At 36.1% G+C, this 16,111-nt stretch overlaps 1 protein-coding gene across 2 annotated transcripts in view; it reads right to left on the reverse strand.

Moving 5' to 3' along the window:
* The window catches only part of BLTP3B (bridge-like lipid transfer protein family member 3B), a 121,754-nt gene that overhangs the window by 63,315 nt on the left and 42,328 nt on the right, over positions 1-16,111 (reverse strand). For both annotated transcript variants that reach the window (XM_028121627.2, XM_028121629.1), the window contains exons 8-9: positions 11,237-11,417; positions 9,220-9,303 (exon numbers count right to left, since the gene is read on the reverse strand). In XM_028121627.2, the coding sequence (XP_027977428.1) occupies positions 9,220-9,303; positions 11,237-11,417 (265 nt within the window). The remainder of the gene's footprint in view (positions 1-9,219; positions 9,304-11,236; positions 11,418-16,111) is intronic.

Below are 16,111 nucleotides of genomic sequence, written 5' to 3' on the forward strand. Positions count from 1 at the left end.
AAAAGCATTTGACAAAGTACAGCATCCTTTCTTGATCAAAACTCTTCAGAGTATAAGGATAGAGGGTACATACCTTAATATCATAAAAGCCATCTATGAAAAACCTACAGCGAATATCATTCTCAATAGGGAAAAGCTGAGAGCTTTTCCCCTAAGGTCAGGAACGCGGCAGGGATGTCCACTATCACCACTGCTATTCAACATAGTATTAGAAGTCCTAGCCACAGCAATCAGACAACAAAAAGAAATCAAAGGCATCCAAATCGGCAAAGAGGAAGTCAAACTCTCACTCTTTGCAGATGATATGATACTGTATGTGGAAAACCCAAAGGACTCCACCCCAAAACTGCTAGAACTCATACAGGAATTCAGTAAAGTAGCAGGATATAAAATCAATGCACAGAAATCAGCGGCATTCCTATACACCAACAAGACAGAAGAGAGACAAATCAAGGAGTCGATCCCATTTACAATTGCACCCAACACCGTAAGATACCTCGGAATAAATTTAACCAAAGAGGCAAAGGATCTGTACTCAGAAAACTATAAAATACTCAGGAAAGAAATTGAAGACACAAAGAAATGGAAAAACGTTCCATGCTCATGGACTGGAAGAACAAACATTGTGAAGATGTCAGTGCTACCTAGAGCAATCTACACATTCAATGCAATCCCCATCAAAATACCATCCACCTTTTTCAAAGAAATGGAACAAATAATCCTAAAATTTGTATGGAACCAGAAGAGACCCTGAATAGCCAGAGGAATATTGAGAAAGAAAAGCAAAGCTGGCGGCATCACAATTCTGGACTTCCAGCTCTATTACAAAGCTGTCATCATCAAGACAGTATGGTACTGGCACAAAAACAGACACATAGATCAATGGAACAGAATCGAGAGCCCAGAAATGGACCCTCAACTCTATGGTCAACTCATCTTCGACAAAGCCGGAAAGAATGTCCAATGGAAAAAAGACAGTCTCTTCAACAAATGGTGTTGGGAAAATTGGACAGCCACATGCAGAAGAATGCAACTGGACCATTTCCTTACACCACACACAAAAATAGACTCCAAAGGGTTGAAAGACCTAAACATGAGACAGGAGTCCATCAAGATCCTAAAGGAGAACACAGGCGGCAACCTCTTCGACCTCAGCCACAGCAACTTCTTCCTAGAAACATCGCCAAAGGCAAGGGAAGCCAGGGCAAAAATGAACTATTGGGATTTCATCCAGATAAAAAGCTTTTGCACAGCAAAAGAAACAGTCTACAAAACCAAAAGACAACCGACAGAATGGGAGAAAATATTTGCAAATGACATATCAGATAAAGGGCTAGTATCCAAAATCTATAAAGAACTTATCAAACTCAACACCCAAAGAACAAATAATCCAATCAAGAAATGGGCAGAAGACATGAACAGACATTTTTCCAAAGAAGACATCCAAATGGCCAACAGGCACATGAAAAAGTGCTCAACATCACTCGGCATCAGAGAAATCCAAATCAAAACCTCAATGAGATACCACCTCACGCCAGTCAGAATGGCTAAAATTAACAAGTCAGGAAACGACAGATGTTGGTGGGGATGTGGAGAAAGGGGAACCCTCCTACACTGTTGGTGGGAATGCAAGCTGGTGCAGCCACTCTGGAAAACAGTATGGAGGTTCCTCACACAGCTGAAAATAGAGCTACCATATGACCAAGCAATTGCACTACTGGATATTTACCCCAAAGAATCAAATGTAGGGATCTGAAGGGGTACGTGCACCCCAATGTTTATAGCGGCAATGTCCACAATAGCCAAACTGTGGGAAGAGCCAAGATGTCCATCGACAGATGAATGGATAAAGAAGAGGTGGTATATATACACAATGGAATATTATGCAGCCATCAAAAGGAATGAGATCTTGCCATTTGCAACGACATGGATGGAACTGAAGGGTGTTATGCTGAGTGAAATAAGTCAATCAGAGAAAGACATGTATCATATGACCTCACTGATATGAGGAATTCTTAATCTCAGGAAACAAACTGAGGGTTGCTGGAGTGGTGGGGGGTGGGACGGATTGGGTGGCTGGGTGATAGACATTGGGGAGGGTATGTGCTATGGTGAGCGCTGTGAATTGCACAAGACTGATGAATCACAGATCTGTACTTCTGAAACAAATAATGCAATACATGTTAAGAAAAAGAAGAAGAAGATAGCAGGAGGGGAAGAATGAAGGGGAGTAAGTCGGAGGGGGAGACGAACCATGAGAGACAATGGACTCTGAAAAACAAACTGAGGGTTCTAGAGGGGAGGGGGGTGGGGAATGGGTTAGCCTGGTGATGGGTATTAAAGAGGGCACATTCTGCTTGGAGCACCGGGTGTTATGCACAAACATTGAATCATGGAACACTACATCAAAAACTACTGATGTAATGAATGGTGAGTAACATAACAATAAAAAATTATTAAAAAAATATTAAATAGAGAGGAAAGATGGCAGTAGATTAGAAGTCGAGTCTCACCTTGACCCACGAATACAATTAGATTACTATCAAATCATTCTAAATACCCCAGAAATTGACCTCAAGACTGGCAGAATGCCGCACTAAAGGTAGAGAAGAGGCCACAATGAAGGAGGTAGGAAGTGCAGTTACAGGATTTGGGAGAGAAACAGATCGTGGTTACTGTGTTGGGGAGGGAACCAGAGTCACAGAGAAGGGTGAGAGACAAACTAACACACAGGAGAAAACATGGGGAAAATGAATCCCCATAAGCAGTTGACTTGGAAAGCAAAAGGAGCTGAATTTCATGACTGCGAGCAACCAGCAAGGTTTAAAAGCCTGGCGTTCTGAAGGTCAGCATGCCTGGCTGTGGGAAAGTTTGGAGGACACTGAAGCAGCTCTTGTAAAGAAGGCAGACAATCAACCCACAAACATGTAGCATGGAAAGAGCAATCTGAAGAGCACCTGAAGCATACACCAGGGAAGTTATTCACTCATCTTGGATCACATCCCAGAGAGAAAGCATTCATGGAGAGACCCCTCTGGGAACAAAGGAACAGGCCAGGACCATTTCCTTCCCTCGCCCCTCAGCTTAAGCACAGTGTAACCTGCAGGAATCAGCTTAGTGTGGACATTCACTACCCAACTTGCTTACATTAAACCTTGCTCCATGCACTCCAGTGTACTGCCCCTCCCATTCATACTTGCCTCAGTCCCAGTACAGCGGACCCCAATCCCCCAAAAGACATGCCCAAATCCCTGCTCACACTGCATCTCCCTAAATGAGAGTTTTGAAGAGCCTCTGTTCTGGCAGTTGTGGCAATAGGTCTCATTTCACAAGCAGACCAGAGCATACCTAGCTAAAATGGTCCATATTCAGGGCAGGGACAAAACACTGCCAACAACAGGCAAAGAGAGCCTCTGCAGACAACTGGCTTGAGAGATAAAGTGACCAGGAAACAACAGAGCAATCCCAGAAGCACCAGGATCTGGTGAACAGGGAACACCAGAAAGCAGGGCACTCCAGGACCTCTTTTTCATAAGGCCATTACCCTCAAGAACAGGCGATATAGCTGATTTTCCTAACACAGAGAAATAGGCACAGAGCCTTAGACAAAATGAGAAGACAGAGAAATTTATCTCAAGTGAAAGAACAGGACAAGGGTACAGCCTGAGAGCTAAGTGAAACAAATATAAGTTACATGACTGATAGAGAATTTAAAGTAATGATTATAAGGATATTCACTGGACTTGAGAAGAGAGTGGAAGACGTGAGCGAGACCCTTAACACAGAGATAAGGAATGACATGGCAAAGATAAAAGGCTCAATGAATGAAATGAGAAACACACCTGGTGGAATGAGCAGCAGGATGGAAGAAACAGAGGAACAAATGAGTAACCTAGAAGACAGATTAATGGAAAGTAATCAAGCTGAACAAAAGAGAGAGAAAAGAATTATGCGAAATGAGAATAGACTTAAGGAACTCAGTGATTCCATCAAACATAATATTATAGGAGTCCCAGAAAAAGAAGAGAGAGAAAAGGGGGCAGAAAATTCCTTTGAAGAAATGAAAGAAGGGAACCCTCTCGGGTCCCCCTCCCTATTCGGGAGCTTTACTCTATCATTTAATAAATTTTACTATCGCTCAATAAACTCTGCTTTGCTGCCTGAAATAAAGAAACAAACAAAGAAAGAAACAAAGTAACAGAGAAACAAAAGAAGAAAGAAAGAAAAGCTAAAAATTTCCCTAGATACCTGTTTAGGATCTAGATCCAGGAGGCACACAAGAACGAACATCAAAATCAACAAAAGCAGATGCACACCAAGACATATTTTAATTGGCAAAATATAGTGATAAAGAAAAAATATTAAAAGCAGGAAGACAAAAGAAGACAGTAACTTACAAGGGGAAACCCATAAGGCTATGAGAGTATTTTTCAGCAGATATTTTCCAAGCCAGAAGATAGCGGCATGAAATATTCAAAGTGCTGAATGGGAAATATCTGCGCCAAAGAAGACTCTATCCAGCAAGGCTATCATTCAGAATAGAAGGAGAGATAGTGTTTCCCAGACAAACAAAAAAGAAAGGAGTTCATGACCATTATACCAGTCCAGCAAGAAATATTAAAGGGAACAGTGAGTGGAAAGGAAAGACCAAAAATGACAGTATTAAAATAGGAAACACAAAAGCAGTAAAAATGAATATTTCTGTAAAAAATCAATCAAGGAACTCACAAAACACAAGAATGTAAAATATAAAAACATATATCTAAAATGTGGGGAGGAGAAAAGTAAACAATGGGATCAAAGTTAATACAGACTGCTATATGCAGAAAAGGTTATATACAAACCTAATGGTAACCGTAACAAAAACCACTAATAAATATGCAAAGAATAAAGAGAAAGAAATCCAAATATATCACTAAAGAAAATCAGCAAACCATGAAAGAGACAAAAATCAGAGAAAATCTTTAGAAATGACAACAAAACAAATAATAAAATGACAATGAATACATATCTGTCAATAATTACTTTGAATTTATATGAACTAAATGCTCCCATCAAAAGACAGATAGCAGAATAGATAAAAAGAACAAGGCCCATCTGTATGCTGCCTTCAGAAGTCTTATTTTATACCCAAAGACACTGGCAGATTGAAAGTGAGGGGATGGAGAAACATTTATCATGCAAATGGATGTCAAAAAAAGCTGGAGTAGCAATACTTGTATCAGGCAAAAACAGACTTTAAAACAAAGACTGTAACAAGAGACAAAGAAGGATACTATACAATCATAAAGAGACAATCCAACAAGAAGATGTAACAACTGTAAATATTTATGCACCCAACACAGGAGGACCCAAATACATGAAACGGTTAATAACAAACATAAAGGAACTAATTGATAGTAATAATAGTAGGGGACTGTAACATCCCACTTAAACATCAATGGACAGATCATCTAAACAGAAAATCAATTAAGAAAACAAGGGCTTTGAATGACAAACTGGAACAGATGGATTTGACAGATACATTCAGAATACTCCATCATAAAATAGCAGAATACATATTCTTTTCAAGTGCACACGGAATATTCTCCAAAATAAATCTCAACAAATTCAAGAATGTTGAAGTCACACCATGCACCTTTTCTGACCACAACACTATGAAACTAGAAGTTAACCACAAGAAAAAATCTGGAAAGATCACAAATACATGTAGGTTAAATAACATGCTACAAAACAATGAATGTGTCAACCAGAAAATAAAAGAAGAAATAAAAAAGTAAATGGAAACAAATGAAGATATAATGGTCCAAAACCTTTGGGATGCAGCAAAAGCAGTTCTAAGAGGGAAATTCATAGCCAAAGAGGCCTACCTCAAGAAGCAAGAAAAATCTCAAATACACCACCTAACCTTACACCTAAAGGAGCTAGAAAAAGAAAACAAACAAAATCCCAAACCAGTAGGACATAATAAAGATTAGAGCAGAAATAAATTATATAGAAACTAAAAAAACAATAGAACAAATCAACGAAACCAAGAGCTGTTTCTTTGAAAAAAATAAAATTGATAAACCTCTAACCAGACTTAAAGAAAAAAAGATGCTCAGCAGGGGAGTCTGCTTCTCCCTCTGACCCTCCCCCCTCTTGTGTTCTCTCTCTCTCATTCTCTCTCTCTCAAATAAGTAAAATCTTAAAAAAAAAAAGAAAAAATGAAATAGGACTCCAATAAAATAAAAAATGAGCGAGGAGAAATAACAACCAAGACCACAGAAATACAATTATAAGAGGTTATTATGAAACACTATATGCCAACAAATTAGACAACCTAGAAGAAATGGATAAATCCTAGAAACATATAAACCACTAAAACTGAAACAGGAAAAGAAAATTTGAACAGACTGATAAGCAGCAAAGAAACTCAATCAGTAATCAAAAAACTCCCAACAAACAAAAGCCCAGGACCAGATGGTTTCACAGGCAAATTCTACCAAACATTTAAAGAAGGGCTAATACCTATTGTTCTCCAAACTATTCCAAAAAAATAGAAAAGGAAAGAAAACTTCCAAATTCATTCTATGAGGCCAGCATTACCTTGATACCAAAACTAGGTAAAGATACCACTGAAAAAGAGAATGACAACCCAATATCCCTGATGAACATAGATGCAAAAATCCTCAACAAAATACTAGCAAATGGAATTCAACAACACATTAGAAAAATCACTCACCATGAATAAGTGGGGATTCATTCCTGGGTTGCAACAGTGGTTCAATATTTGCAAATCAATCAATGTGATATATCACATCAAAAAGAGAAAGAATATGATCATTTCAACAGGTGCAAAAAAAGCCTCTGACAAAGTACAACATCCATTCATCATAATAGCCCTCATCAAAGTAGGTTTGGAGGGAACATACCTCAACATAACAAAGGTCATATATGAAAAACCCACAGTGAACATCATCTTTAATGGGGAAAACTGAGACCTTTTTCCCTAAGGTCAGGAACAAAACAAGGATGTTCACTCTCACTACTTTTATTCAACATAGTACTGCAAGTCCTAGCCACAACAATCAGACAACAAAAAGAAATAAAGAGCATCCAAATCAGCAAGGAGGATGTGAAACCTTCACTATCAGCAGATGACATAATGTTATCTATAGAAAACCTGAAAGACTCCAGCAAAACACTGCTACAACTGATAAATGAATTCAGTAAAGTCACAGGATAAAATATCAATGCATAGTTCTATGCACCAATAATGAAGCAGCAGAAAGAGAAATCAAAGAATCAATCCCATTTACAATTGCCTCCAAAACCATAAGATACCTAGGAATAAACCTAACCAAAGAGGCAAAGGAACTATACTCTGAAAACTATAAAACACTGATTAAAGAAATTGAAAAAGACACAAAGAAATAGAAAGACATTTCATGCTCATGGATTAGAAGAATATTGTTAAAATGTCTGTACTATCCAAAGCCTACACATTTAATGCAATCCCTATCAAAATACCAAAGGTATTCTTTTCCAGAACTAGAACAAATAATCCTAAAATGTGTATGGAACCACAAAAGACCTCGAATAGCCAAAGTAATCTTGAAAAAGAAAAGCAAAGCTGGAGGCAGCACAACTCTGGACTTCAAGTTATATTACAAAGCTGTAATCATCAAGACAGTATAGTACTGGTACAAAAACAGATACACAGATCAAGAGAAGAGAACAGAAAACCCCCAGAAATAAACCCATTAAGTATATGGTCAATTAATTTTTGACAAAGGAGGAATGACTATCCATGGGAAAAGAACAGTCTCTTCAAACAAATGGTGTTGAGAGAACTGGACAGCAACATGCAAAGGAAACAAACTGGACCACTTTCTTATACCAAACACAAAAATAATTCAAACTGGATTAAAGACCTAAATGTGAAACCTGAAATCACAAAAATTCTAGAAGAGAACAGGCAGTAACCTCTTTGACATCAGCCAGAGCTATTTTTTTCTAGATATGTCTCCTGACGCAAGGGAAACAAAAGCAAAATAAACTATTGGGATTACATCAAAATAAAAAATTCTGCACAGCAAAGAAAACAATCAACAAAACTAAAAGGCAACCTTATAGGATGGGAGAAGATATTTGCAAATGACATACCCAATAAAGGATTAGTATCTAAAATATATAAAGAACTGATACAATTCAACACCCAAACACCAAATAATCCAATTAAAAATGGGCAGAAGACATGAACAGACATTTTTCCAAAGACATCCAGATGGTCAACAGACACATGAAAAGATGCTCAATATCACTCATCATTTGGGAAATGTAAATCAAAACTACAATGAGATAGCACTTCACACCTGTCAGAATCGTTAAAATCATTAACACAAAAAACAACAGGTGTTGGCAAGGATATGGAGAAAGGGGAATCCTTTGCAATATTGGTGGGAATGCAAATTGGTGCAGCCACTCTGATAAACAGTATGGAGGTTCCTCAAAAAGTTAAAAATAGAACTACGCTATGATCCAGCAATTGCAGTACTGGATATTTACCCAAAGAATACAAAAACACTAATTCAAAGGGGGATATACGCACCCCTAAATTTATTACAGCATTATTTACAATAGCCAAGATAAGGGAGCAGTCCAAGTGTCCACGGATAGATGAATGGATAAAGAAGATGTGGTATATATCTACAATGGAATATTATCAGCCACAAAAAGTCATTTGCAAGGACATGGATGGAGTGAGAGAGTATAATGCTAAGCAAAATAAGTCAATCAGAGAAAGACAAATACCATATGATTTTACTCATGTGGTATTTAAGAAACAAAACAAAGGAGCAAAAGGGGAGAAAAAGAGGGACAAATTAAGAAACATACTCTTAATTATACAGAACAAACTGATGGGAGCGGGGTGGATGGTGGTTGGGTGAAATAGGTGATGGGAATTGAAGAGTGCAGCAGTGGTGGTAAGTACTGAGTGATGTATGCAATTGTTTAATCACTATACTGTACACGTGAAACAAATATAACACTGTATGTTACCTAACTGGAATTAAAATAATAAAAAATAAAAATAAACATACATTAAATTAAAACAAAATAAATACAAAATGAAATGAATTAAATTAAAACAAATAATACAAAAGGAAATGAGATAAACTGTCTATATAACTTTAAAGCAAGATTTACGTCTGTTAAAGAAATTTTTATACATACCTGCTTTGTGATAAGGATAATAATCTATAGTTAGCTGTGTAAAAGACAGTTGCATTGCCCCACCAGTAACACGTCTATTTGACTCTGGAAAAAGAGAAAGAAACATTAAGCAAGTATCAGAAACACTGATTAACTGTCTCTCTGTTATCACAGATTAATACATTAAGGATTTCAGGAAAGGTAATTCAATCTAATCAGTGTTTACTGAGCTCCTATCATTTGCAAGGTACCAAGCTAAATGGTGAGGATACAAAAAGAGCAGAATTTTTATATTTACAGCCCTAAACATATGCCAAGCATTGTTTTAAATACTTTAAGTATACTTGCTCATTTGCTCTTCCTTACAACCCTGAGATAGATACCACTACTACTACTACTACTATTATTATCATCCCCATTTTCTAGATAAGTAAACTGAGACACAAAGATGGCAATTAAATAGACCAAGGTCATACTAGCCAAGAAATATAGAGCTGGTTTTGAACCCAGGAAATATTAACTGTTATATTATATCATCCTATCTCTTACTGAAGGGGAAATTTAGCCTATTGGGTTAAGTTGCCCAAATTAACACAGCTATATGAAGATTAGAAGTAGATCACAACTCAGTGTGATTCCAACATAAAAATCAAATTTTAAAATAGCACGAATAAATCAACTGGAAGTAAGGAAAATACAAATTAAGATACAACTAAATACAAATGAACGTAATTCATTTCAGACCTTTCTGGATTTTAGAACAGATCTGTATGATGAGGGAAATGTTTTGGTGGAGTTTTCCCCTTAAATAACAAAATTCAGAGCTTGTTCTATGAAGGAATATAAAGAATGAGAATGTAAAAAAAAGCTTAGAAGACCTTTTTTTCCTATTCTTTTGCTATTACTTAACCTTGACCCCTCATTTTGTTATTTAGGATTATTTTAACTTTTCCATTTTCATTTCACCTAACTAAAGCAGAAGATACCAACTTTAAACCAAATGACACAAAGATGGACAAAAGAAAAGAGAACAAATCCTTCTCTAAACTCCAAACTTTCCTTACCTTTTTGTTCCACCCTTTTATCTAGTCAGTGACATCTGGCTGCCTTATCTGATGAAGGCAGGGTAACTTCTGCTATCCAGGATCGGTCTCAATATTTACTCTTTGAGCTTTAAAAATACAGAGCAACAATTTTCACAGATACAAACTGTGAATCAGGTCTGAGGTAGAATGGTTAGATATAAATATCCCGGTTTTAAAGAGATCCTCAGCTTGATCCTCAAGCTCACCACAGTCTGAGAACTACTGTCCTAGAAGAAGGCCCACTTGATGAGCGCTCCCAACACTTATGGGCCAGGAACACTCTACAATGGAGAAACAGAAATGTCTAGTACCTACGTTATGGAACCACAGATTTTCAAAGCGACCAAGAGCAGCTTCCCATTTACTCCATTACCTGTGTCTACTAAATAAGGACAAATAAGAGAAACAAAAGCTAAAAGTAAAGAAAAAAAACTTACTAACTAGAATTTAGCTTCCTAAACAAATTTTGGGAGGATTACTGGTGAAGAGACACAAGAAATGGTAAACAGCCACAGAGCTGTGTTTACATGTATATGGGGTCAGAAAAACGCAGACAGACCACCATGGGAAAATATGTGTTCAAATAATTATGAATTGAGTATGGACTCAAATTTAATTTATATACAGTTTCAAAATTATGAAAAAGTTAATTCAAAGGCAAGTCTAACATTCAGGCCTTGATTTTTTTAAAACCTAATTTTACTGGTAGTTATCTGGTGAAATACTAGGTAACAAAAAATTGTGCTGAAATACTAAGTACTAAAGCAAAATAAAATTTCATACCAATATATATTGCTTAAAATTACAACTTTCATTTACATACCTCATATGAATGATAAAATTATGGCCAGTTATCATACCGGACATACTATGTATTACATATGATAAACAATCCAGTTTTGTAAGAAATCCTAGAAAAACCAAAATAGTTTGAAATAAGCAGCTTTTATTACCTTTTTCTTTAGCATGAATATCATCACATATGTGTAGATCTAGATGAGAAATCACCAAGTGATGAGAGGTTTCTTTAACATCAAAGTCATTGAACAGTTTCACAATTGCATCATTTAGATCAGGAGCGTTTGAGGTCTGTGGTGTCTTCACTTGTTGGGTAGACAGGGCTACTGCAGAGCTCTAAAAGATTCAAAACTGCCTTATCACTTCATGTTAAATATTTGAAATTCCACAAACAAGAAAACTTAAATATTTTTAGTAATGAAGTGAAAAATAAGCTAATATATTTTGTTTTCTATCAATAACTCAATTCCCCCCCAAGTATATTCTGAATTGTATCAGAATAAAGTTAAATCTAAAAAGTGGAGAATTATACACAATTTGAATATGAGACCAATGTATTCTAATAAATACTTGAATATTTATATATTTATATTCCTTATTCTAGAAAATATATTTATTAACTATTAAAGGCAGCTTATTCAAATAGTATTAGTTCTACCTATTAGAAGAGAAACAAGGGTGCCTGGGTGGGTCAGTCAGTGGAGGAGTTTTCCCCTTAAATAACATAATTCAGTTTATTCTATGAGGGAATATAAAGAGTGAGAAACGTAAAAAAGCTTAGAAGACACTTTTCTCTATTCTTTTGCTTATTACTTAACCTGGATCCCTCATTTTGTTATTTTGGTTAAACATTTCCATTTCTTGGTTTCAGCTCATGTCTTGATCTCACCTGTTGTGAGATGGAGCCCCGCATCAGGCATGGACTCAGCGGGCAGTCTGCTTGAAGATTCTCTCCCTCTACCCCTCCCCCACTCCGCACGGCCTCCCACACACACCCTACTCTCAAATAAATAAATAAAAAATTAATCTTTTTTTAAAAAAAGAAAAGAGAAACAAATGTGAGCCCTGTATACATCAGCTGTATACACTATTACACAGCCTGTAAAAATAAATCACTTCTTTGTAAAGTGCTTGTGATACTATTTAGTACTGTTAAGTGCTCTGGTGCCTCTCGTAAGAGATGAGGCACATCCTTTGAACATAGATATCTGAAGAAGCCAGAAATCAGAAGAGATTTATAACAGACTCTGCATTCAAATTCTTTTCTCCCCAAAGTGAAGAAGCATAGAATACTGCTAAAGTATAAAGACTGATGTGAACTTAACAGCCTAAAATGATTCTATATATGTAAGCATACTGTAAGATCATCTGTTACATAAGCTAAAGAACTGTACATGAAATTTTGATAATTAACAAAATGAAGACCAAATTTTTCATCAAAAAATATTAAAAAGATTCTAATTAAGAACAATTCATTAATAAAAGTATAGTTAGTGATATACGGAAAATTAAAGTATATGTATTTTGTATATATACATATTTACACATTATCTATTAAGAATTATCTGTAAACAAATTTCAAAGTGTACTCAGTAAATGAGAATTTCTCAAAGAAAATGATCAAGACCCACAGTAATTAAAGAAAAGGAAAGATGAAATATAATTGTGAAGCCTTAAATTCTAGGGGCTTGAGACAATTTTGTTTTTTTATTGTCGAAGTAACTTCCATAAGACAAATCACTTATTTTTATTTTTACTTTTTTTTTAGTAGGTTCCAGGCCCCACATGGAGCCCAACACAGGGCTTAAACTCAGGACCCTGAGATCAAGACCTGAGCTGAGAACAAGAGTCAGACACTTAACCAACTGATCTACCCAGGCACCCCAAGACAAATCACTTATGTTCTTCTACTTTCAAAGCTTTAACAGACTACTATTTATATCTATGATTGTACTATTTTGAAGGATAAAATTCTCCTGTATTTCTTTAACCAGGGTTTCTATCTTCTTCATCAACAAAAATACTGATAGAAACAAAAACATAAACATTAATCTCTCTACAAACCCTTTTATCTTAATGTTGTGGTAGATTCAGTTTTTATATGCTGTTTGCAGGGGGTGGGAGGGAAGTGGGCCATTATGAACTCTTTTGCCTTCTGAATAATCTTAACATTTCTTGGTTTACAGTGTAGTATTCCCTTTTAGAGAAGGAAAAGATGAAGCTAATCAAATATTTATGACAGAAGACGTCTCTCAATTTGTACAGCTGAGCAAAGGAATACTGTCAACTACTTCACTTTCATCCACTCTCTTGGTCCTCAAATCATTAGGACATTCTATATGACACCTAAAGTAGTAATGTGACAACTACCACTCAAGAAAGAAACTCTGTGGTACTGTGAATGGTTAAGTAAGTCTACTAAGAAATATTAGGGAGCAACAAAAAATAATAATTACAAAGACTAACAACATGGAAGAAAATTGTATATATCCACTTACTACATACTAAAACTAGGAAAAATGCAGGTGCCTAGGCAAAAAGCCTGTAAGGAAATAACTCAAAATGCTGACACTGGTTTTATTATGGTGATAGGATTATAGAACTTTATCCTTGTTTCTAGTTTCCTAATTTGTATCTTTATCTGGTTTTCTAATCTATATTCTATATAAATATAACCACATAGTGTATAAATTAGACCTACAGTAACACCAAAACTCTGTCAACTAGCCTTTAATTTCAATTACCATCTGTTACTGACATCCTAAGCTACATAAATCCTCACTGCAAACCTTGACAGACTACTGTTCATGCCTATGATGGTAATACTTAAAATATTACTTCTATTTCATTATGTTCTTTCAACTTCAAAATGGTACTCATTTATTACCTTTTCTTAGCCTTATCTCCCTTCTTCTGCATTCCCTTTACTTAATGGCTACCAATTATCATTTGAAAATCCTCAATTTTCTCTTCTTTATTTTCAACTGAAGAAAGACTCCGGTATTTCTCCCCAGTTTGGCTTATTGATTTCTTCTTTCAAACCATTTCCAGAGGTTCAAATCTACCCCTTTTTTAGACTGGCAATCTTTTTCTTCTTCAGCCCATCCAGTATAATACCACCAAGCATTATTAGATTTCCTTTCCTACTAAAAACTTCCAGTGGCTTCCACATGGCTACAGGAAAAAGTCCAAATTCTTCAACATATAACAAATGCCCCTTACATCCAGTCACCACATACGTCTACCTAAACTTGGGCTACCCACCCAGAAAGACTATTCTGTGTTATAGTTCAGTGTTCTGTTCATCAAACTTTTAAAATCAGGTTCCCCCAGAGAAATATAAAGATATCTCACTGGATAAATATTATTTATTGGTAGAATGATATAAGGTTTACCATCAATTCCTTATTTCATTTTTACGGCTAAAAGCTCTAGAAAACTATTCATATAAATAGGTAAATTGGAATGAAAATGGTTTTATTTTAGCAAGATGACACAATTCTTTGAATTCCTTCAAGTTACATGCCAGGATTCATGAAACGATTTTAAAAAATTATTTTTAATAATATAATAGCTGATATGTATAGACAGACCCTCCTTCAAATGTGTTGAAAACAGGGGCGCCTGGGTGGCTCAATCAGTTAAGCATCTGCCTTCGGCTCAGGTCATGATCCTGGAGTCCCGGGATCAAGCCCTGCATCGAACCCTGCATCAGGCTCCCCGCTCAGCGGGGAGTCTGCTTCTCCCTCTGACTCCCCCACGCATGCTCTCCCTCTCACTCTCTCTCAAATAAATAAATAAAATCTTTAAAAAAAATTTTTTAAATGTGTCAAAAGCAAAGAAGTGGAAGTAGAAACCACATGACTTGTTACTTTGTCATTTAGTCATTGACTTCCAACACGAATAACAGTATTTCAAATTACCTCCATCTTGTCACCCCAAGCTTTTTTAGTTTTTTTCCCCCTCTTCTTGGACAAATCCATCATAGTAAGAATAATAAGAATTAAGAAGAAGGCCTTTCATTTGTCAAGTAGGGTAAGAGCAGTTTGGGAAAGGGAGAATGAATCTGACATTTTAACATAAGCACATTCTCTGGCAGACCAAGTTTAAGAAAGAACACATCAAAATGGAGTATGTGTAACCCAATTTCCTTAAAACCTGGAAAAGTGTGTATCTGAGAGGCATGTGTATGTTATTCTCAAAAAGACTTCTCTAGTAACGCCAAACTCATTTTTATCAGAAATACCATGCTCTTTAACAATGTACTTGTGCAAAAAAAAAAAGAAAACAATATACTTGTGCAGATTCCATTCCCTCATCTGACACATCCTTTCCCTCACCTGTGAACTTCTCATTTTTAAGACTTGCTTTCATTATCCTGTGAAACCTTTCCAAACTATGCAAGCAGTTGACTACAACTTCTCTATGCTTCTATGGTTCCTTCACTCCCCTTTTTATTTGCACATTTAAGATGAACTACAATGACTTGTTTTATACTTGACTTCCCATTATACTCTGAGATCCTTGAGGACAGGGTCAGATAATAATTCATTTTTACATCTACAGTGTCTAGCCCTGTTCCTTATCACATAGCAGCTAGATAGTACCTAATGCCAATTCAATAGTCATAGGAAAGCTTAAAATGTATGCTACTTCCATGCACCAAGCCAGATCACCAACAAGCCATATAACTAAGATATATTACTGTTTCCAAACAGCTTCAAGGAAATAGGATTTTACAATATCCCTTGTTTTTATTAAGAACAGATACAATGCTAACAGTTTTGTGTTGAACTTCAGCAATTCCCCAGGGTTTTACATCTTCTGTAATATTAATTCTCATATTTCTCCCTTGACTATACCAAAGTTTTTTTTCCTTTTGCCCTTACTTTAGTAAGTTTAAGTTGTATTTTACTTCCTGAAAAGAGGTATTTATTTATTTATTTATTTTATTATGTTAGTCACCATACAGTACATCATTAGATGTAGTGTTCCATGATTCACTGTTTGCGTATAACACCCAGTACTCC

The sequence above is a fragment of the Eumetopias jubatus genome, unplaced genomic scaffold, assembly GCF_037043125.1.
Source record: "Eumetopias jubatus isolate StellerSeaLion01/CBP00866 unplaced genomic scaffold, mEumJub1_p1.0 scaffold_8, whole genome shotgun sequence".
NCBI lineage: Eukaryota > Metazoa > Chordata > Mammalia > Carnivora > Otariidae > Eumetopias > Eumetopias jubatus.